Genomic DNA, 25069 nt, shown 5'->3' with positions numbered 1-25069 from the left:
TACGTGCTGCAGATTCCTCGGGAGAGAAGATTCAAATTCTAAGAAGATTTCTTCTTCAGTATTTTTTAAATATTTTTTTTATATATTTGGACCCCTGTATTTAGTAGCCTTACGTTTCATGTACAAGGCTAAGGTACTCGGAAAAAAAATCGTTTTTGTTTATCTTGGAAATAGGATGTTCGGTCACTGATTTTGGTTTATTACCTTTATGAGTCCAATCCCCATCGTTGCAAAGTCCAAGAACAATGGCGCGTGATAACTACTTTTAACGACACTATGAAAGAGATCCCATCTTTTCTGCATTCTGCTTCAAGATTGTGGCGTTGTCAAATGAAAAATGGGCACTGAAATAACAAATGTTCGATACTCTGTAAAGAAATATAATCGCATTGACAATAGTCGTAATTCCTTAATTTAAACCTATATAGGAAACTTCTCATAGCTCCGTGTCCGGTAAAAATTTGGGTCGTTTCAAAAGTACTTTGGTGATGACGACGGAAGTTTGTTACATCAGCTAGCGTTGGGAAAAACATTTTAATGAAATAGTAATTTTTTATTTTATTAATTTTTTCATAGTATTTCAATAAAATCAATTGGTAATTCTGTTTACTGTATTCGGTTTTTTTGTGTATAGTAAAAATAAATTAATATTTATATAAAATGTGGTTTCAATTTTACTATGTGGTAATTGAACTTTTCTGTTTTAAAAATCATTTTGAGGTATTTTGTTACACATCTAATTCTTATCGTTTATTAAAAACTAACGCAAAAAAAAAAATATGTTTGTATTTAATAAATAAAATATTTGCTTTTTAAATAGTAATTGTATCCTTATAACAACAACCACAACAACAAACTATCGTGCCGTTTCCCCGTAGAAGTTGGCAGAGAGGATAGAACGCCATATAACTCTGTCATTGTATACAGAACTCGCTTCTTTTACATTCATTAAACTTCTCATACACGCATGCCAATTAATCCTACTCTTGACGCGTCCATGTACCCTTACAATGAATTTATCCAATATTTTCTAGGTCAGTTTTTCTGATGGTAGGTACAAAAACATTTTCACTGAAGTATTCCAGTCATGATGAAACAATATTACTTATTTTTCTTTCTGCGTTGAGGTAAGTATGACATTGTTTGCGCAATTAATTGTAGGCGCTAAGGAATAAAAAACACTTTTGCGAGGGATGATTATATACGAAATTTCAACGAACATCGTTTGTAATATTGTATGCTCCATTTTCCAGATATTTTTTTTATTTGCACTCCAACAGACCAAGAGGCCAACTACAAAAAATACTTCAAACACAAAAAACCAAGGCCTCAAAAAAAAAAAATATTCTTAAATAAATATTTTCTTCTCATTTTTTAAATTTTTTTTTATTTAACCGAATATAACTGTGGAGAATTACTGTTACACCTACTGTGCTGGGAATTAAGTTGTAGAAGAGAGGCACTCGAATCTTGGACCTCTGACCTTGAATCGGCTATGCCACGAAAAGACTACAACTTGATTCAAAGTTCTATTTAATTATCAATTGATATCTCACCGAGAATCGAAAACGAAACCTCCGAGCGCGAAGTAAGTTACTTACCTAAAAAATGTTCTAGATTTTATTCTGGGTAAGTTCGATATGTAATTAATATGAATTTAATGTGTTTCACACCGTATAAAAGATTTGTGCCCAAAATTGCAAGGGTGCTACATTGGTACACCAATTGTCACATATCACAATAATTTACATTTAAATAAAACTAAGACGATCAGTCAATCCCTCTAGTCACCGCGATTAATTGTTTTATCGTGAACATTTTTTTCCAATACCGTGTTATGAGGATTTCGGGATATTCTATACCCGTCCGTAATCATTCAGTTATATTTTATCTACAATTTTATTTTATTTTTTTATTTTAAGCGTTAGAATGATCAGCTTGCCTCCATACATCATCAATTGTTGCTCGAAATCGATACACTATAATACAGGTAGTAATCTTGTAATAGTTGTGTAGACTATGGAAAGGTCCGAGGTTCATATCCCACTCTACCACAACTCGATTATCATATTTCGAGCATAAGTTATTTACGACCTTTCAAAAAAAAAATGTTCTGAAAATTAAAAAAAAAGTATAAATAATAAGAATTTAAATATATTAACGGAAAAAAAATTAAAGTGTATTGGCTGAATAGTACAGATTTAATTAATTGTATATTCTTGACTCTCCTAAAAAAATAATCAAAATGGAAGAAACAAAATTAGAAATCACAGAGTTATTATGCACCACGTGGCAGATATGGGCCTATATATAATTTTATTATTATTATTATACATTTACCATGGTTGTGTTTTTTTTTAACATCGCATCGTGCGTGCGTAAAAAGCTTACCGGGTTATGAATCTGGACCGTTTTGCATTGGGGTGGTAGTCCCTCCCCTCCACCCCCCTGGCTGGTCTCACCCCCCCCTCGCCATCGCGGGCAGGGGGTAGCCGTCCGCGCCGAACGCAGCGCCACCTACCGGCGCTGGGCTGCCACACGCTAACAGTCGCCTTCTAGCAACTGACACGAGAACATCTCACGGTATTTCCCTCGCGCCCGGTCCCGCGCGAATTTCCGCCAAGTACGAACGAACTTTTCGCGAACTTTCATTCTCGTGTTAATTTTTTTTTCGCCTTTGTTAGTGCTTCAAAATGCAATTTTCATAATTTGCGCTTCTGTGTGTGCATGGCAACTATTATACAATTCTGTAGTGGAAAACTTTTTATTTGTGCTTTTTAATGATTATTTGTGGCGTGCTTTATTTCTTCGTGAATATTTGCTAGTGCTTCTTTTTTATTTGGTTTTGTAGTTGTTGAGTGCCAATGTGAAATATGATTTTTTACTATGTTACGAAGGTCTAGGGGTGGATATTTGAAAAATAACTATTTTGTGTTTTGGATAAAAGGAATCGAATTTCGAAATGCCTAGCTAACTTTTCGCTTTTTTGTCGATTCCGAGATCCGATCGATTTTTCGGAAGTTTTCAAAACAGGTGGAAAATTTATTTATTTGTTTATTTTCCTCGTTTTTCAGATCAGTTTGTTCGATAAGTTTATGCGCTGCTTAAACTCGCGTTTATGGCGGCCGGAATTACAACCGGCGTTAATTACAATCGATACCGATCGTTCCCTGCCGTATGAACAAGTGAACTATTAATTACAGTAAATGCCTTGATTTGTCGCCGTCGTTACGGTGCCTGCGATCGCGATCAGCGGACTCGGAGCGTTGACTTTTCTCGAGAGAAATTGTCCCGCGTCAGTTAACCCCGTCATAATAGTTAAGCGCGGAACTTAAGTTCTCGGTCCGAGTGGCGGTCCTCGGCGCATTCCCGAGCGAACTCAGTCCGCCGCGATTTCCCGAAGCGACCAAACTGTAAGCGCCGCGCCGGCCACCGCGTCGACCCGCCACCGCAGTTTCAATAAAAAAACCAGTAAATTGTCAAAAAATAATCGATGGCGAAAATGCTGGTCCAAGATGCCTTGAGGCGAAGGGGGAAAGACTCCACGTAGACTCTGCATGAGCCGCGCACTCCCCTGTAGCACGGATGCACAGTCTCAGGGCACCAGGATCAACAACGCGAGTGGATGCTGTTCTGTATATTATGTGCATCGTGCGCTTAATGGTCGCTACTTTACGTGGCTTCCGGGCGCACACGTGAAGTGCTGGATGCTACTCTCTCTGTACACGTAAGTCTCTTACCCCTTCTCGTGTGGTCTGCCAACCTGGTAGGACTGATGTGAGACTCTCTATACCTACTTACTATGAGTCCCCTATGTTTCTCTATTACACCTGCCAGCTTGGCAAGCCGCACTTACTAACTATAAGATGTATTCGATACTTCCACGTTACTTCAGCTACGTACGAAGATATTCCACTTGAATTTACAAGTCTTTCACACCTCTTCATGTCATTTGCTAGTCTGGTAGGTATTCCCGTGAGAGCTGAATTCAACGCACCACTCTACGATAGGTATGGAGAACAGACACCTACTACAAACATTACTTCAACTACAGACATTAGAATTTTACACGTTAGCCAGCTTAAATTTACATGTCATCGTTTCGGAATTTTATATTTTACATATTCAAACTACCGTAGCCTGTACATTTTTATACCTAGCTGTGATTATATGTAGGTATTTTATTAACACGTCTGTAACAGAACGTGCGTAGGTATGACAATTTAACGTTGTTTTGCTTATTTGTGCATTGCAAAATAACTTATCCAATTTATTAAAGATACTTCCAACAATCTCTTAACTGACATAAAAAACTTTATCATCCTTACCTTCGGAGAATCATTTCGAAGACAATTAATAAATTTTGTAGTAATTTGGATTTTGATAGACTTCCTATATTCATTTTTTCTCGAATTCCAGCTAAAACATAAGTTTAAAATGTGGAAATCAATAGTTAATAACTATCTACCTACCCAGTTAACGGAATTCTATACCTAATCAATGTTCGACTCTCGGTTCAATCTTTAAACACTTTTACATCATAATTGAACAAATAAATAAATAATAAAACACATAAAATGCACGGTTTGAAATTACTTTGAGGAGTAAATTTCATGTATTTATATGGTATAACTAGGTATGTATAAGTCGATTTATTTCTTAGACGAAAGACATTCCATGAAGACCTTCAAACCCTCAAATCGATATCGAATGTCACTCCATTTTGGTATCGGTTTTCGATGCATCAACCCAACGATGCAACGCTTAGGTACTCCAAACACGAATAATTAACGATTGAATACATTATTTACACGAATTCCTACATAAAATATATTTTCGAGCATTTTTCTAAGGAATAATTATTTTAACAACATTGTTTGTGTATGTTCAAATGATTGCAGACTGGCTGGATTTCCTCCCTAGGGAGTTATTCATACCTAAGTTTGTTGTCCATAGTGTGTAAAATGGCCACTTAAACCAGCCAATGACAGGTCATAAGCCCGGTAAATGCCTAGACTTCCATATTCTCTTCTCAAAAAGGTTTTATTTATTTATTTAAAACTTCAAGTACAAAGAATAAGTACTTTGGCGGACTTTTTGCTAAAAGCACTATCTTCCAGCTAACCAAAAAACAAACTGTTTTCACTCAAATTTATATATAAATAACTATTTTCTCTAAATGTCTCGTGTTTGAAATTAAGGCACTGGTCTTCTACCGATGAAGTCTGATTTTCGCGTGATTTTTATCTAAGTGTTCACATTTCCTGTTAAGTTTAATGTTTTTTTTAAACTATTTTTTCCGACGTTTTATCAAATCAGGATTTAAAAAATAAATAAACTAAGTATCCGAACAAATTCTCAGTAAACGAAAACAAGTTTAATTACTGAAAATATGTTATTAAAATACTTTTTCAAAGTAATGTTGCATCACGAAATTATAAAATATCATAAGAATACAACATTTTAATAATTATGTCTATACCTACCAGGTTTTATTGGTAAATTTTTAATAGATATTGTAAGCCAAATTTAAAACGAAATCATTTTTGGTACCTAGTATACATGAATATAGGTATCCACGCTCATACTGCTTAGTTTAAATTTTTTCGACACTACACGAATTATCTTTATATTTACGCCTATGTATTCATGATCATTGATAGAGGAAACCTTATCAAACTGTAATTATGAAGGTATGTTTTAAAACGATAATTCTTTTTAATATACCTACCTTAATGTCAATTGCAAATAATATACATACTTAAAGCAATACATCATAAATAAGATTTGGAGAATTTCGTGTTATTTTACAAAAAAAATATTCAATTCAATTTTAAAGTCAAATCGTCGGCTCTCTGCGTGAAACATCGTTAGGGGAAATTTCTAAACTGAAAGAAGTCACGCCGCTCTAGGTAAACTAAATCAATATTCCATTTCCATATTAAAAAGGAAACAAAATTAAGTTATATAAATCATTGTTGATGGTGGCGAACAAAAGGGATTCTCCTTCTATCACTAGAACTATTGTGATATATCATTATTGCATGTCATTCGAAGGGCCTACCTGCAGTGGGATAGATATTTCAAAATTAGCTTATTTAAAAAACCATATTTCAATACTGAAGCTCTTGTGAATTCCAGCCATTATAAATACGTTTATAATTTGGATGAGTTCTTTGAAAAGAATTATGTTTTATCTTGCTCACACCTTTCGGATGGAACAATAATACAAAACATGTGGTTTTTTGTTCTTACGTCTTTACCGCTTTTGGTATGGGGTTATAAATTAGTGTTTTTTTTACAATTGATGAATTTCAGTTTTTAATACCACAGCCTTAAAAATGTTTTAATATAGGGGGTTTTTTACAGTAACTGTAAAATAATAGTTCTGAATTTTATTTAAAATATGAAGTAATTTGTTTTAAGAATAAATATGCTTGAAAATTAATGTTTGGGTATCTTTCGAGCGGAACACTGGTAATGCTTGTTTACATTTTTAAAGCCTATTAACGAGCAATTTTATTGATGCGGGAATTATGGTCTTAAAACACATACAAAATATGAATAGCCCATCCTTGACTTGCTTATGGCGGCGGGTGTTAACGCTGTAATCTGCTATTTATGAATGAATAATTTCATTAATAAACAAAATTGATAACATTAAGAATAGTATGTTTTAATGAAATACGAAAACAACAGATAAATATGAAGTGTAACTCCTTTCGTGCAAGTATTTATTCCTGGTACGAAATGGCGCCTGTCACCAAACACTAGAAGTTCTAAAGTTTTATCAAAGTTCTTGGTTGCTCAGTGATAGTATTAGGTAGTAGTTGATTCTTCGCACGAACACAAACACATTCGACATACTTACGAACGCTATAATCCATAAAACAATTCACAAATATTGACATTTTCCCTAAGCTGGCGCCAAACATTTCAATAAATCGATAAAATAAGTACATCCCGGTGCAGCCCGATAGCGCGTGATGCAACTTTGTTTGGATTGCGATTAAGATATGATTTTGAAGTCAACCGGTCGCCATTAGATCGAGATTGATAGGAAGTTCTGTGAAAATTAATCGAAAGGTTGATGCCCTGCATTAAAGGCATGTTCCACTCGATTAGCCCTGAAAAGATAGCGGTTTTCCTATCATCAATGTGAGCCATGAACACCCACTCGACTGAAAATGTATCAGTTGTTGATGTGTGTCACCATTAAACCCTTTGAGACCCGCGAAGGGACTCACTAAGCGAAAAGGTTCTAATTCAAATCTCGAAACCTTTTACTCGACTATTTCTAAACTTAGCTTGATAAATGGATGACAAGACTTAACTCGTGTAGAGCATTAAACTCTCGATAAAGAGTGGCTTAGAACAAAATACTAAGACCATTTGAACTAGGCCTATTTCATGATGAATAATTATGTCTTATAATACTCCGTGTCAGCGTACATAACAAAATGTTTATCAAACTGTATAGTAAGTATTTACAGATAACACGTCGATTTGGTTCCACGTTCGTACAATGTATGTCTTCTTCTTGAATATCTATAGGTTGCGAAATTGAAATAATTACCATTCTTTGATGATTTTGAAGGTTATGATTGAAAAATTACTACAGCCAATGCCAAATACAGAGTCGACAAGTTACGAGACCTTGACTCATATGTATTACTACATTTAGATGAAGAAGTGGACATGTTAAAGAAATAGACGAATAAGCTTCCTCAAATTCATATATGTTATTTGTTAGTTCACTTTGAGATTGAATTTACTGTGATATTCTTTGCACCACGTGTTTTATAAAAATCAAAAGATTGTGTACTTGATGACACTGATAAATAAGAAAATAAATAATATATGCAGTCTTTTAAAATAAATTGACCATAAAAATAAGCCATACTCGTCAATAAAAACACTATTTAGTGCACTAATTTGTAAATAAAAACCAATTCTCATATACCTTGGATATTGGAAGGCGGGCGGTGATGAATGTCAATGTCCAGAATCGGAACCCTAGGTGAGCGTTTTCAATTCGATGGCTACTCTCAAGTTAAAATCCTGAAAAAAGAAATCAAGTGAAAACAAGTCTATCTCATACGTTCGTCAACCATGCTCGAGGTTTCGAGTTCGATTTCTGAGAGGGTTGATTTGAAATATTGATTGAAGCATTTCCACGTGCGAATGATGTGCCCAATGCATCATCGGAGGCAACCAGGGGTGTGATGATGATGCATGTAGACCTATCGTTGATATTCAAATACATTTATGAGCCTCTGTTCTCAAATACTATTAATTAAATGTTAAATAAATAGTAAATTAACATAACTCATTATAATTATACCTACATATAAAACATCGCCATAATTATCATAAATTATAATTATTAGAATACAGTAGTGTAAAATACTGTGAGAAAAATTATAAATCTAATATTGTGTTCTAAATGCAATGATTATTATCACAGAACTAAATTAATAAAATACTAATAATTAAATGTTCCCTATATGTTTCAACAATATTTTGAGTTTATCAAAATTTTTGTAGAGTATTTGTTTCAATTAAGATTCTAATCCATCATTTATAAAATCTAAGAATAGTGGTTCTCACGTGACTATTTTCACTATAATATTTGATTATATTTAAAAAATAGATCAAGTATTTTTTCTTAATATATGAATTACTTGTAACTTGTATTTTTTGCAATAAATAAATAAAATACGTCATTTTATAATAGTAAATGAAAACGTCATTATATTTTGATGTCCTTCGACGATTATTGATTAAGAACACATTTTTTTAATTCGTTTTATCAAACGGCGATCTCCAGTTTCTTTAATTAATTCTGTATTATAAATAATATTAGGATTCCGTTACAAGTATTGTTATAAATAAAATATATTTTATGTAAAGTTGCGTTATCATTTGATTTATTTGATAAATTGAACTTATTTTGCAGTGCACATTTTATGTATTTTGCTTACATTATCAGAATTAAACAAAAAAACAAAGTTGATTGTTCATAAGTAATGCAAATATTGTCAATATGTTTATTTATTAATCGCTGTTTTCTTACTGTCTACGTCTTCTTCGTGATAATGTGTTTAATACATTTGGCTTCAAAACTTGAAGTTCTTGACTTACCCATGTCTATACTTCTAATGATGTATGCATCAGGTACTATATAAGTACACAAATCTCGACCTATTTTGTTCAATTTTTATGTTCGTATGAATTATAAAAATAAAAATAAATAAACGTATTTACTTATTTTTTATCTTAAACACTTTATATAAGCATTTCGTGTACATGCAAAGGCTGATTTTTCTGCCGACCCCAACCAGCACAATTTGAGACAATAATCAGTAAGTATGAACATATCATATCGTGTAATAGAATCATTTTATTTCAAATATAAAATTATCCTTACTAAAATTATTGTTTCTATAAAATATTCCTGTAGTAAGATGTTCAAAATATTATATCTTGATTTTCGGAGTACTGAAACTGGTCTAAAAAATTTACTGTATAATAGTAAACTCATTACTGTCGATAGATAATCAGATATGATAATTTAATAGTTACAATTGCTCTCCTTAACTTGGGGCAAACATTATCTTTACTAAAGCTATTAACAATATCTTTGTTTCTTAACAACGTCTTTGTAGTAAGATGTTTAAAAGATTATTGTTTTACCTTCAAGAGTCTGGAACATCTGCCTTCATTTGAGGCCAATTTTCATTCATACATCAGCAAATTGCAAGACCAGGTATTGTTTAACTCGACAAAAGCATAAATCTACTTTCTCCCTTTTCGTGAAACCTAACAATGGATATGATTACATACCGAAAGCATCGGATGCTGTTTAAGGTTTACATTTCTGAGGCAAGATTCGATTTTATGGCCTGCTGTAAAACTGTTAGGTGTCGGTTATGCTTTACACCTTTCGCAGGTAAGTCTAGCATGCGAAATGCGAACGTTTGTACCCACTTTACACGTATTCTTAGGGTCTTAAAAGCTCACCTTGAGCTAAGATTCTGTATGTTTTATATACGTTTTCTCATACTTGTCATTTTAAATGATACAAAAATATATTTAAAAATGAATGAAAGGACAAATCATACTTACTGTCCATACATCTATTATTCTCATAGAATTGGCATGTACCAATAACTAATTTCACATATCAATATTGTATATTACATTGTCTTTTGTAGACGTGTCTTAGGTAACAATATTTCTTTTTAAAAAGCGTGTTTGCGATATTTGTTACACGGGCAAATTAAATATAACGAGAAGAAGCTAATTTTAAATGAAACAGTAAATAATAATTCTTTAGTATGTGTATTTGTAAGTTCATACTAAATAATAAGCGCCATAATGAACGAAATTCCAATCTATGTATATAAGACATTGTATATTAACATCATTATGAGATGTAATTGTGTTAATGAATAATGCAAACTGAGATACAAATTTACAATAAATACGTTATTAAACGGTTCAAAATTTGCTTTAAGGCGTCAGCCAAATGGTTGTATCTAATATGATTTCATATATATTCGAGTATTTATCAAATGATAAGAGATTGTAACTAAAATGTTATTTATTACAAACTTTGTGATTTTAGCATACTACAGTTTAAACTTACAGGTTTTGTTGACTTCCAATTTTTTATAATACATTTTAATATAAAGGCAAATTCAATGATTTTCCGGCGTTAAAATACGCGTTGTATAATATCAACCAACAGGAATATAGATTAAACTCCCGAGAAATAAATATGATTAAAATTTCCTTCTAAAATATGAAAAACTGGAAAAAGGGTGAACGAATGAAAACGATTGTATGAATTCGAACAAAAAAAGAAAGCGTACAAGTGCAACAATATATTGATGTGTGAATTATTACACGTACAACTTATTTTTTATTGCATTGTATCCTGTATAAACAAAAATATTAAAAATATGTTTTAAAACTTAACGTATAAATCTATTTTGTGTAATTCTATAATTAAAGATATATTTGCATTTAAATTATTTCGACGAATGCTTTTAAATTGTATGTTTTATAGTATGTATCTTTGTTGAATTACCTAATAAAATAAATTATTTCCAGCTTCTAACCACCATGTGTTCATTGGAGCACTACGGGTTTTACTCATAAACTTGGTATAAAGTTACGCCTGAGCATAGTGGTATAATACGGGTGGAAATACCATCCTTATTATAGTGGTAGAATAAAGATGGTATTCTTATCCTTATTCCATCACAATGTTTAGGCGTGAATTTATTCCAGTTAGGCCCATAACATAATACCAGAACCTGTGTAATTTTGTAATGTACGTAATACATTTTTATATACCCTTGGATAGCATGTTTAATTGGAATAAACCTACTTTGATATTTTGTTAATATGCAGTATAAACAAATTGCAATAGTCCATTTGTACAAAAATGTCATTAAACTTTTTTTAAATTACAAACCAGTGAATATTTAATTTGGTATTTTGTTGTTAATTTATGAAATTTAAAATTTAAACTGCATCCAATTATTGTTGTTAACGTTGTTCAATATTTCCACTCAACACGGGTTTCACCATAAATGTTCAAATATACATGGCTGAACACAATTAATATTTTTAATAAAAATTAATAATAAATTGACACACCAAAATTTTCGAAAACAAAGGCGTGTGTGAATACTGACCATATTAAAATAATTGTAAAACAACTTTGTTTTTGACCACTTTTTTTAATGTTTTTGGCCGACCGGTTCCCTCTGGATTTAGTTAAGTATTTCTTGATAAAGAAACTTGTGTAGATTTGAAACCGGTCGGTAGAAAAAGTAAAAATAAGTGCTTCAAAAACTTATATGTTTTATGTTTATTTTATTAAAACAAATAACCACAGAGTTAGTGTTTCAAATAAAAAAAATTATACTACAAATGTTGTTTAAAAAAATTATTATTTTCGTTATTTTTATTCACACACATATTCTAATTACAGTTAATAATTCGGTAGTCAGGTGGCAGAAGGGACCATCTGTAATTTTCAAAAATGTTCAGGAGATTTGAAATACGTCTCAATTTCAAGACTTGAATCCCCAAACTAAAGTATTTTAGTATTGCTTTTCAATAATAAATTACCATTCTAAATGGCGCTGATTTTTTTATTTTTTTGCTGCGTGTATTTACGGAAATATTAATTAAAACTTTTGAAAACTAAAACATAGACAAAAATACAGATGGTCCCTTCTAGCATCTGACTACAGAATTGTAGGGCAAGAAACAAGATAAATAAGTTGTTGTAAGGCAGGATCCGAACTTTGAATCCAAAAATCTGTCAGTCTCAATAATACCACATGACATCAACCCAGTTCTAAAATGAATATGCACATTATTAAGTATAATAAAAGTCGCCACCCAAAATTCCGTTTATTCTTGCGCTTTTTTGGTTAGTTATGGTGTAATAAAATGATGAATTATGGAAAAAGGAAATGCGTACAGGTTGAAAAACAATTAAAAGTGGAAAGGAAGAAGGAATGTTCGTATAAAACGTATCTCCATACAAATATACGCACCCGCATACCGCAGTTGGCATGCGTACGCTCCGTGGGTACTACCAAAGATTGTAAAACTGTATAAAATATCAGACTTTATCATTTTTGACTTATACGGAGGTGCACGGTTATGCTGATGTTTCCATGACTGATTTAAGCTGTGAGCAACTCGATAAACTTGAACGACTTCAGAATCATCAGACTTCAGAAAACAAACTTAGGTTTAATGTTTCCAAGTGTTCGGTCACGTCCTTCACTGGGGCCCAAAAAACTCTTTTTTTTCGCTACAAAATGAAGGACCCGCATCTGATACGAACATCGAATGTTAAGGATCTGGGCGTTAGATTTGTGAGCACTCTGACAATTCATGAACACAGAGACAATCAGTGGTAATGCATTGAAGATGTTAGGATTTGTTCTGCGTACTGCCAGGGTTTTCGAAAATACCCGCGTACTGAGAACTCTTTACAACTCTTTGGTGCGAAGTAGACTCGAGAGTGGCTCGATGATTTGGGGGCCACATGAACTGAAGTACTCTCTTATGATAGAGAAAATCCAAAAGAAGTTTCTAAGATATCTCTACATGAGAGAGTGCGGGTATTATCCTTGGCTCTACCCGACCGAGTTTCTCCAGGGTATGCTTGGCTACAACAGTTTAGAGACTAGAAGGAATGTGTATTTGACTACACATTTTTATCGATTGTTGCGCGGTATGATCGATAATTCTGAAATTATTATGAGCATTGGTTTTTATGTTCCTGATAATTACCTAAGACAGCGTCAGCATAGATTGTTTCATATTCCGATATCCAGGACCAACTTGCCTATGGTTATGCCTGTTGGAAGGGCTACCGCTATGCTGAAAAACATCGCTCTGGATATTGATCTGTTCCATGTATCCGAAGGGGTTTTCCGGAGCAGGATTCTTCTACTACTTTGACATGAGTCTCCTTCATGTATTTTTTTTTCTTTTTTATAATATGTACGTATTGAATATATTTTTGTAATGTATATGTTATATTTAAAATAAATTAATTGAATTGAATTGAATACATGCATTAGGTATATTTTTGGTCTTAGAAAATATGACCACATTTCTGATTATCGTAGGCAACTGAAATGGCTCAAAATTAGACAGCGGAGAGACTATCACTCCCTCTTACTCTGTTCAATGTACTTCATACCTGCGTGAAAAGTTTCAACGCTTATCAGTTCATGGTTTACCTCTTCGTTCTAATTCTCAAGGCACTCTCTTAATACCCATCCACATTTCCTCTTTCTTCTCTAACTCATATAGTGTCCATGCGGCTCGACTGTGGAATCATCTCCCATCCACCATTAAAGATGTTACTACATTATCTCTGTTTAAATCACGTCTGAAGAAACATTTCCTTTCTCTTCCTTAATCTCTCCTCCTTTCCTTTTTTTTCTTTCCTCTTTTTTCCTTTTTCCCATTGAGTAATAGTTTTGATTTAAGTTAATTTATAAACAAATACGTTTATTTCTATTTTTATATATCTTTAGCTTTTTAATATTTTTTTTCTATTGAATATGTTCTGTAACTTGAATTATAAAAATAAAACTGTTATTTTATTGGTTGGTTGGAAGAAATTGCCATTTGGTAATAAGCCCGCCAATGTACAAATAACATTACGTACAAAAAGTTAAATAAAATAAAATAAAATATTCTGTGGCTGGGCGGATAAAGGATATAGTTCTGTGTTTATAGTAAAAGTAGAACCATAGGCAACTACTTTCATTTTTTTAATTACTACTACTACCATCACGTCATTCCGCTATAGGGGTAGGCAGAGAGAATGGACCGCCACACACGTCTATCCTGGCATACATTCCTAGCTTCTTTCACATTTACACATCGTGTCATACATGCCCTTCGGTTCTGTCTGCTTTTGAAATGACCAGATTTAAGATTTTGGTTTATCTGATCATGCCACGTATTCCTTGGTGGTCTTTGTCTTACGTTACCGTTTATTTTCGCCATATATACTTGTTTAACCATTCTTTCGTCATCCATTCGTTCTACGTGACCAAACCATCTTAGAGACCCTTTCTTAATATTAATGATTATACTTGACTCAGATTTACACTCTCGCCTGATTTTATCATTCTCATCTTTTTAATTACTCGTAAATAATTGTACTTGACACAAGCAAGTCTTTCTAGAACGGAGAACGAACCTCAGATGCCTGGGCCGCGATTATGAACGCTATCTTCATCGGTACATATCGAGACGGTATAAACTAAAATCGATATTTATGTATGAAATTGTGTATATTTGTTTGAAAATTCAATGTATCTTCATCAGTTATCTGTAATTTAACATGTTTAGAAAAAATATTGTAAACGTATTATATTTTTCAAATGAAAAACTTAATTTTAGTTTGTAGATAAAATTGAAGATAAAATTTAACTTCCCATTGGAATACGGAGCCTGTTCTGTATTTTTCGATACCACTGCGAAACCACAACACGAATAAAGTGTGATCACTTAAACCAGTAACGATATAGCATAAACCCTGTTAATGCCTGTACTTCAATATTCCGTTTTCAAAGTGATTCTATACGTGTACAAATTATGCATCAATAATTAAATATAAAAGTATTACTAATAAAAATGGGACGAACTGTTTTTTATTCGATTTCCATTTTTCATAAGTGGTTAAATTAACGTTTATTCATTTGTTAAATATGTACCGTACCATCCATCTCGAGATACATTTATGTAAATATGTGTATTTATATAATTTCAAACGTTGCTTTGGTTGGTTGGAAGAAATTTCCATTTGGCAATAAGCCTGCCAATGTGCAATTTATATTATGTATAAAAAGTTAAATTAATAAAAATAAAAAAACAAAACAACCTGGATGTTTAGTACTACGGGAAATTGGATGTCAAAAAAGGTTTTCTTAAACGCGGTAAAAATTATGGCATTTCATAGTGGGTAAGGCGAAGTATTTGAAAATGCATGAAAAATTAATAAAAAATAACCACTTTGAATCACGCTTCCGAATCAACTAATGATAGAGTGTTGTGATAGATTTCTGGTTTCCGGGAGGCCAAGTCACCAATCAGCGGAACTCACCGGCTAGAACTTGTGACGTCATTGGAGGAGTAATTTAAGAAATAAAAACTTTAAAAAAATATGAAGCTAATAATACGATACATAATTACATTTTGTTTTAGTTTGTTGGTCTATTAACAAATAAAAAATTTAAATTTAAAGCTCTGAACTTCCTCATTAGAGAAAACAGAACTTTATTTTTCTCTGAATTAATATCCTTAATTAGGTACTTTAAAAAACGTTTGAGAACCTATTTAAGCATTCGAATTTCAAAATAAAAAAGGTATTCTTAGATACATACTAAAACCTTATTCACATCGATACAAATTACTCTGTTGAAGTGGAGTAAATGAAGGCTTATCAATAAACGTCCTTTACTGACAAAGCCTCAAACATAATAAATCCCTTCTTTTTATAAATTCCGTTTATTTAATTCCCTAGAGACACCGCGCTGCATGATACGATTTTGAACCTTATTTATTGTTTTAGTCATGTTTATTGATTGTTAGGAAACTGGTATTAATTAGGAACTAAATCTTGAATATCCAATGTCAATAAGGGTCAATTTGGGATGCAATGTTCAAGGATATTAATTTTTATAAAATAATTTCCTAGCGTTCATATTTTGTGAAATTGAGAAGAATGACATATTTCAATATTTTTTTATTCAGTAGACGTTATGTTTTTGAAAACAATATGCTTAATAAATTCGATTTGAAGGTAACATGATCAGTCTTACGCTTCAGGTACCAGTCCAGGAACATTGAAATATTCTAGTGTAAATACATTTTTAAAAATAAATATTTCATGTCGGGAATCGAACCCGAAACCTCTTACATGGTAAGCTAATGCGCTGACCACTATACCACAGGTTGACTACTGGTACTTTTATGTAGTACGCAGTAAATATTTTCATAGTTTGATGTCACAGAAGCAACGAAACACGAACTCTAAAATTAATAAACAGTAAATCAATAATATATAATTGCATTTTTTTTTGCTTGAGGTTAATTTACATACATTTTTAACCATAAGGATTAACACCAGTCAGATCGTTAAATTTACACGACATGATAAAATTAGGATGCAATAATTTTAATTTTATCATTTTTAATTATTTAGACACTACTCATGTAAAAATACTGCAAATGGAAATCGAATAGGGATTAATCGGCCTAGTTGTGTGCTGATTCTTACCTTCTATTAAATGTATGAAAAATACAAAACAAACAAAACAAACAAACCATCACACTGTTTCCCCATAGGGGTAGGCAGAGAGGATAGAACGCCATATCACTCTGTCTTTGCATACAGACCTAGCTTTCTCTACATTCATCCATCTTCTCATGCACGCACACTAATTAATTATACTGTTCACAAGTCCATCTTCAAGTATTTGATGGACTTGATCGTGCCATATCTTTCACGGTCTTCTTCGTTTTCTGCATCCATCAACATTCGCATCGTAGATCCTTTTAGCCGTTCTTTCGCTGTCCATTCGCTCTACATGTCCAAACCAACGCAGCACCCCTTTCTTGATTCTGTCGATAATGCATGTCTCAGCCTTACACAGTTCACGGATCTCGACAATTGTGGACCTATCATACATCGTTTTACCACACATTCTAAAAATAATACAATAACTACCCTATGTTATTTCACCATGCCGTGTGGATTTGTGCAATCCGTCTAAAATAGGCTTTTTCCTGTTGAACATAATATATTTAAATATATTATACTTTTTGACTGCTAATATTATTTTTTTTCGCCTTTTCTGCACCTTATGGTGCATAGAGCACTGCATTGGTACACTAATTGCAGCAAAATTGATAATAACGGGAATATATATGCACGCGTGTGGATATTATTATAATATAAATAGTAAATTAAAAAAAAAACAATGTATGAGATCCATATAAAATATAAATTATTGTGAATATTATATATTCTCGGCCTCGCGGTGTAGTGGTCAGTGCATTTGCCCACCGTGCAAGAGGTCTCGGGATCGATTCCCGACATGGTGGACATGAAATATTTATTTAAAAAATGTGTTTTTACGCTAGAATATTTTATAACCTCTGGACTGGTACCTGAATCGTAAGACTGATAATACTACCTTCATGTAACAAAAATGATCAAGATACACAGCGATTTGTGTACCACGGCAGTGCCCTATGCACCATTACTTGAGGGAAGCGGAATGATGATGATGCATTAAAATATTTATTTGAGTTACGTAGTATCTCTGAATTTTATTTGCTTATATAATTTTTTATTTTTTATATCTAACACCAAATTTTCTCTATTTTACAGAATATCATTACATTACTTTTTTTTTGTACCACAACAGCCCAGGAGGTCTAATTACTGTGGTGAATTACATCACAGAGCACCCAGGCTTGAGAAAAATCACATTTTATTTATTTGTGTTCTCACAGGGAATCGAACCCGGAACCTTCCGTGCGTGAGTTAAGCGTCTTGACCACTACACCACGGAGGCCATTTATATCTTCTTTGTTTATATTTTTCAATACCAACTATATTTCTAAATTGATTGATTTGATGTTTAATTTGTAGAACTCCATATTTAAACTTATTATAAAAGAAATCAAACACTGATTTCTTTTATTTTAAGTTTTATATTTTTAAATACTGTTATTTAATTTATTTATTTAAAATGTATTTTTTAAATTTTATGCTGTTTATGTATTTGTGTTTTATATTACTCTTATGTTTGCCAAAGCCTTATGAGCGTACAAAAATAATAAAATCTAGAAACTGAATTAATCGAATAATACATATGACGGAACAAAAAAGGGCGTTACTTCATATAAAATTTAGGACCAACCAAAAGCTGTCACCTCACATTCAACATCCCATATAGTTGGGACTAAATTTGGTTATTAATAATAAACATATTCCTGGTAGTCATACAATAGTTTACATAAATTATATCTGTAAAGTTTAACCTATAAATTCAAATTAAGTTAACGATCGTACCCAAGTGTGGTTGAAAACTTATGTTTATTAAATTTCTTACACGACAGAGGTGGAACCACTCACCGCCTCGTAATTTTAGGCCTTTTTTCCCTCAGACAAACCGCACTTCGTACGGCAAGAGCTTTTGGGAAAGTTTAACAAAGCGCCGTGATTGGCTAGCTAGTAAATCGAAACTGCTTGTAAGCAAAATAATTGACTTGAAATCAAAACAGTATTTTTTCGATTTATTTGGTGTTTATTTTGTAGAAATTCATATTTAAACTTATAATATTTGAAAACAAACACTGATTTGAGTCTACTGAACACTTTATTTTATTTTTACAAATAAAAAAACAAAAATTTCTTGACAATTGTTTCGCCTTGTTAGGAATTCGTTTGAAAATGCCCTAACAAGGTGAAACAATTGTCACGAAATTTTTGTTTTTATATTTGTAAAAATAAAATAAAGTGTTCAGTAGACTCAAATAAGTGTTTGATTTCTTTTTCAGTTTGTTTTTAGTATTTTTTCACAAATAATTTTGTGGAGCAAAATAATGTCGTTGCTGTACTAAATTGAATGGGAAAATGACATAAAATTACTTATATTTTTCATATCATGTATTGTTTTTTTTTTCTCTTCCTAAAATTCTACCCTAAAATTGTTTATAAACATAGTTATTTATTCAATTATCCTGTTTTTTCTCCTTAAACTATTTTTTTATATGAAAAATATTATTTATTTTATTTATATAGCTGTACACAATAACTTTTACAACTGGTTACAATTTTATTATTAAACATTATACACAGAAATAACTTCATTTTTCATTGCATTTATTCATCACATTCAATGACACTCTAGCTATCTACGAGTATATGGATGTTTTTATTTGTTTTTAACGAAAATCATCGCCATTCCGCAAAACGATGCAATATACCCAGTATCCCTAATCTCTTTCGGCATCTTATTTAAAATCATTTGTTCTCTATGGTACAGATTTTTCTGAGTTGTCATGATTCATATTTTTTGGAGTCGTAAGCTAACAATGAATTTCGTTTTTACGCTTACTAACTGAAAATGTATTCGGGCACAAATTTTAATTATGCCATATAAAACATCATTATATCTTTAAGTTGATTTATGACAATTCAGTTTATCTGTTCATGTTTGAAAATCTTTGTTTTTAATACTTATTATTTATGTTTTGTGAATAAATAAAAAAATAAATCATTCCATCAAATATCGTGAGAATTTCTCAGTAGTCACGAAAAATATCTTTAATTGTATGAAAGTAGGTTTGATGTACTTACCACTGATATTTTTATGTTATAAATTAATAGAAATTGATTTCATATAATCTAAAATATTTAAAACTTACATGTTGATATTTTATTTTGAAAAACAATAAACGGTTATTTCATTTTTAGGGAAAGTTATTATGTATCGTACTTTGAGTTGGTTATTTTATTATTTATAAAAATAAATAAATCGATAATAAAAAACGTTTGATGATGACTTTTCACGTATCAAAAAATTTAGTTCACAATTCCCTGAAAAATATTTTGCACTACTTTTTTTAATCGGGTTATCAATAATTATGTACCTGAAAGTTTGTTTTGTTTTTATAAAAATTTTCTTTCCTAATCATTTAACTTTCAAAACATTTTTAAAATATCCGTTCTATTTTCAAATACAAATTATCATGTGTCCAGTCTTTTGTCGTAATTGCTATATTTAGTATTAGGTATACAAAAAAAATATTTATAAATTACTAATGTTTTGGAAAAACGAAGTTTTATATTTTGTAATTTTTCTCATCTTAGGATACTCTAGAAATGATGTTGTCATCATTATAGTATGGATGTCTTGTGTATTCAAACGGGTTAGAAAAAAAGTGCGTTTTGCATTTTTCATCAGGTCTAATGTTTAATACTGACAATCATGACTACTACAAATGATTGCTAATACGCTACAATTTAAGTACCAATGCAATGCCCTATACACTATTTTATGCGCAAAAGGCAATGAAAGTAGTATTTTTTTCCTTCTAACGAATACCTAGATCTAGACTTAACAGGCATTTTTTTACGATTTACGATATGAGGTGCGGTTTACCGAAAAAATGTTTCAAAAGGACATAGACCGCCCGCAGTGTCTAGTGGCGCCGCGGCGTTAGGCGTAACTAAATACATTTTTTTACCTGTAAATTAAAGCGCTAGACAAAATGTTTAGTCTAAGAGTGCCTGAAGAAAATTTTTTTATCGAAATGTTTTGGTCCTTTTTACTAGCGCGAGCCTTACTACATTTTCATAATTAAATTAAATTGTAAGCTCACCTTTTTAAAACGCTTCATAGATCCACGTGAAATTAATATATGGGATTGTTTTTAAACTTATTAATATGTGCGTTAGTATTTGTACTATAAAAATATTTTATAGGACCATAAAAATAAAAGTACAAAAATATAATGATTATCTTTTTTATACTTCACACTCTGAACGCCTATCTTGTGTTGTAGAACGCGATTAAATATATGAATTTAAAATAAGAAACCCTTTATGAAATATGTACCATTGAGCGCCAGAACCATTTTTTTCCCTCTTTTTATCACTTCTTGTTTTTGTAATATTACAATTTACCTACATTTATTTCCTTTTAAATCTTATGTATGCACAATAATGTAACAATTAATTGTAATATCCTTTATCCTCATCATAAATTCAAATGAAATATTATAAAAATGCACTATCAACCAAATCAAATATTTATTGTTTAAAATAGGTATGCCTTTTTTATAGAAAAGACATACTGGTATTCTTACAATTTACACAAATATTCCAATTTTTATGCCTTATCTCGTACATCACTAGGTGCGGAAAAAAAAGATTTTGAATGTCTTTACACAACACTTAACTTTAACAATAAACTTTAGTTTTAAACAATATTTTGAGTCTGTCCAAATTTTTGTAGACAAGGACTGGATTCAACTCCCTGAGGAGCTGTTTACATTAACATATTACAACAGAGATGAAAAACATTTAAGAAAAGGTAATATAGAAGTCTAGGCATCTACAGGGCTTATGACCTGTCAATGGCTGGTTTAAGTGACCACTTTACACACTGGACCAGGTAATTTATCTTATTGTTGATAAATTACCTGGTCCATGAAGAAGTATAGAAATTGAAAAAATAACATTTTTAAGCGTTGCCTAGTATGTATGTGAAATAATTCAATTAGATGAATCTTACCTGCATAAATAAAGGTTTCAGCTCTTTCACTTCACAAACATCAACAGATGAAAGAATTGAAGGAATATAGATGTTCAAATATAGGCAGAATGGTGAATGTTACACAGTGTGTAAAGTGGCCACTTAAACCAGCCATTGACAGGTCATAAGCCCTGTAGATGCCTAGACTTCTAAATATCTCATTTGTACTAACCATAAATACTTTATACGTGGTAATACTGCCAATTATCCTAAGCCAATAGTACTTCATGTACTACAAACTCAACAAAAAAGTTTTCGGAAAAAAGATATTTCAAAATAGGTAATCTAAATCAAACAGCTAAATAAGTGTACTATTTTTTTAAAAATAAAATATCCTGCAGCAGTTTCACCTCTTTAGGCCATTTTCAAACAAATTCCATAATAAGGCGAACAGTTGTGAGATTTCTTTTTTTTTAAATCAAAATTAATAAAATTAGTAGAATCGAATCATTGTTTCACCTAAATACTCGTATTAAGATTTAGGTATGAAGTTCTACAAAATAAACGCCAACTCAGTAAATAAATCAGTATTTTTATATTTTTACTGAGACCTTTTCACAATTATTATTATGACGATGTACAATACTTTTATAATATATTTTAATGATATTTTTATTAATTATATTTTAATTATAACTGAGAAATATATATCTAGTGTTTCGCAGCGGGGTTTAAACTACCTTACGCCACCCGTAGAACTCTATAAAAATGTATACAGCCTGAGAAAACCAAAAACACTTTAGCTAATTCATGAAATCACACAAGCACACATCAAAGACGATGCCATCTCGCTGAGAGGAGTAACTGGCCAAACACAACATGAGAATATCACAACACTACCACATACAAATAGCCAAAATAAGGAAAGGCCCATCCCGGCTAATTAACAATATATTAAAAATTCGAAATGGCTTATCCCACAATATTAAAACAGTGTCCATACAGAAATTCTGTGAAAATGAACTAAAAAGCATTATAAAAACCGACAAACTTACATGAAGATGTATGATTCAAATTAAAATAAATTTATTTTACCAATATAACATAATCGTATAATGAGTTAGAAACTACCTAGAATATATCTTCTCTTCAAGGCCGTCGAAATAAATCCGATCTTTTAGTCCTATTTAAAATTCTCAACTCACTCTTTGATGCGCCTGAACTACTGAGCTCAATAAAATTAAATATCCCAACTAGAAACCTCAGACAAAACTTACTCTATCATACCGATAACCATAGAACTAACTATGGTTTTCATTCCCCTATGCCCAGAATTCTTAGGTCTGCCAACAAACGTACCAGTCTTGATTTCTTTGATAACAAGTTGTCTTTTTTCAAACGATCACTGAATCAAATTCAATTATAAATACCTCTCTCCCGCTTCCACTCCCACAAAGTCTACTATAATCCTTTGAGTCTTTCTAATTTTTTTATAATAATTTTCTATTTATAAACGTGTTCATAACACTGCCCATTGGGTGTATATATAAATAAACAAATTAAAATAAATTAAAAATAGCAAAATATTTAAGGCGTTATATTAGGACAACACACACCAGGAACCCTTGAGCAATGGTTCGACATTATTAAGGTTTAATACTCTCCAATAGCAAAAGTATTTGCCTCATAAACATATTTTCACTGATGTGAAAGATAAATATAAACCCCAAGATTTTTTATTAAATAATAAATAATTAAAATTTAATTTTTAATAAATAAAATTTGAAAAATAAATCATTAATAATAATGCTAAAAATAAATATAATAAATTTTATTTTAGAAGTATTTTAATAACCCATGTCAATTAGTTGGATTGTTTCAGTCAACCCTTCATTCTAGTATAGTAAATTATAAAGGCGTATAATTTTAGGGGTGAATGCAGTTCTAGAAATCACTGGCCAGACGTTTCTATGCCTGTGGTAAGATCTTAAAACCGAGGGTTAATGACGGCTCGGGAAGGCATTGCGAATTGCGATATGGCAAAGGGCGGTTGCCAAAATACGGCAATTATATTTTATTTTTTATTCGGTCTGAGTGCGTGCACTTCGCCATTCAAATAGTTCACAAAGCACGTCATATTAACGTTATTTATTGCGGTATTTTCGCGAATATACCGAGAAAGGACAAGAAGGGGAAACATATATATTATGGTCCCGTAGTAAATTTGTCTGAGACGGTTCAGCATTGATCTACTGAAGTAATATTGTGGTCTTATGATATATTTGTATTGTACCAAATTCAAATTGCTCTAAGCTGACAAGTTTAAATTATCTGTTTTCATTCGAAGTCTCACAATCATTTTATTCTCGCAAAAAAATATTAAGAAATATACGAGTACCTACATTAATGTATTGCATTAAGTATGTACTTTTTTACATTGAAAACAAAAGATATTTAATAGCACGTTACGCAATATGTTTTAGGTCCAGTTGCACTAAAAAATTGTGTGAAAAAATCATAAAAAGTAAAATAATCGATCGTTTAAATCGACAAAATTGGTTCCATGAAAAAGAGAATTTTTAAAAAAGGCAACATTTATTTTTAAACCTGCGCTCGCATTTGTGCAGAGTACTTTCTTATTCATCCGTTCATAAAAAAATCCATAATCTTATTTGTGTTTAAAGAGTATTTTCATTATCATCATCATTCTTCATCTCTAAAGGTGAATAGGGCACTGCGTTGATACACTAGTTGCAGTGTAGCTTTATCATTTTTGTTACATTAACGTAAGATAAGCTTCAGGTGCTAGTCTAGGGACTATGAAGGAGTATTTTATTAACCACTAAAAGATTTAGGCAGAATGAACTTTTATTCTTATTTTTTTAATATTGTTTAACGTGCTCCTTTTTTTATTATATTTATACAATGAGTGCAATGAATATCACTGTAAAATTTATTGTGAAATCTTTATTATATCAAATAGTCATCATTTGATAATTTTATTCACATATAACAAATTTATTTTATAATGGATCAGATTGATTAATTCTGGTGAAATAATTTAGCCAGAAGAATCTTACCCACATCAACAAAGGTTTTGGCTCTTTTACTTTTCAAAACTCGGACTTTTTATCTTCTCGCTGGATAAAGGCCTCTTCCAAACGTCTCTATTCCTTCCTATCACCCGCTTATATCATCCACGTTTTACCGGCAATAGAGGTAATGTCGTCGACCCA

At 31.6% G+C, this 25069-nt stretch overlaps 1 protein-coding gene across 2 annotated transcripts in view; it reads left to right on the top strand.

Moving 5' to 3' along the window:
- The first annotated feature begins 2560 nt into the window (after positions 1–2560).
- LOC148280817 (fibroblast growth factor 17-like) overlaps positions 2561–25069 on the top strand; it is a 192512-nt gene continuing 170003 nt past the window's right edge. The window contains exons 1-2 of one of the 2 annotated variants that reach the window (XM_088227755.1): positions 2561–2623; positions 3075–3727. In XM_088227755.1, coding sequence (XP_088083881.1) covers positions 3558–3727 — 170 coding nt within the window. In that variant the 5' untranslated portion in view covers positions 2561–2623; positions 3075–3557. Of the gene's footprint in view, positions 2624–3016; positions 3728–25069 lie in introns of those variants that run through there. The other variant, XM_088227754.1, reaches the window with a different exon arrangement.

Source organism: Micrasema longulum, unplaced genomic scaffold (assembly GCF_059751315.1).
Source record: "Micrasema longulum isolate JH-2025_06_02 unplaced genomic scaffold, ASM5975131v1 h1tg000533l, whole genome shotgun sequence".
Classification (NCBI taxonomy): domain Eukaryota; kingdom Metazoa; phylum Arthropoda; class Insecta; order Trichoptera; family Brachycentridae; genus Micrasema; species Micrasema longulum.
This window is presented reverse-complemented; position numbering and strand designations above follow the sequence as displayed.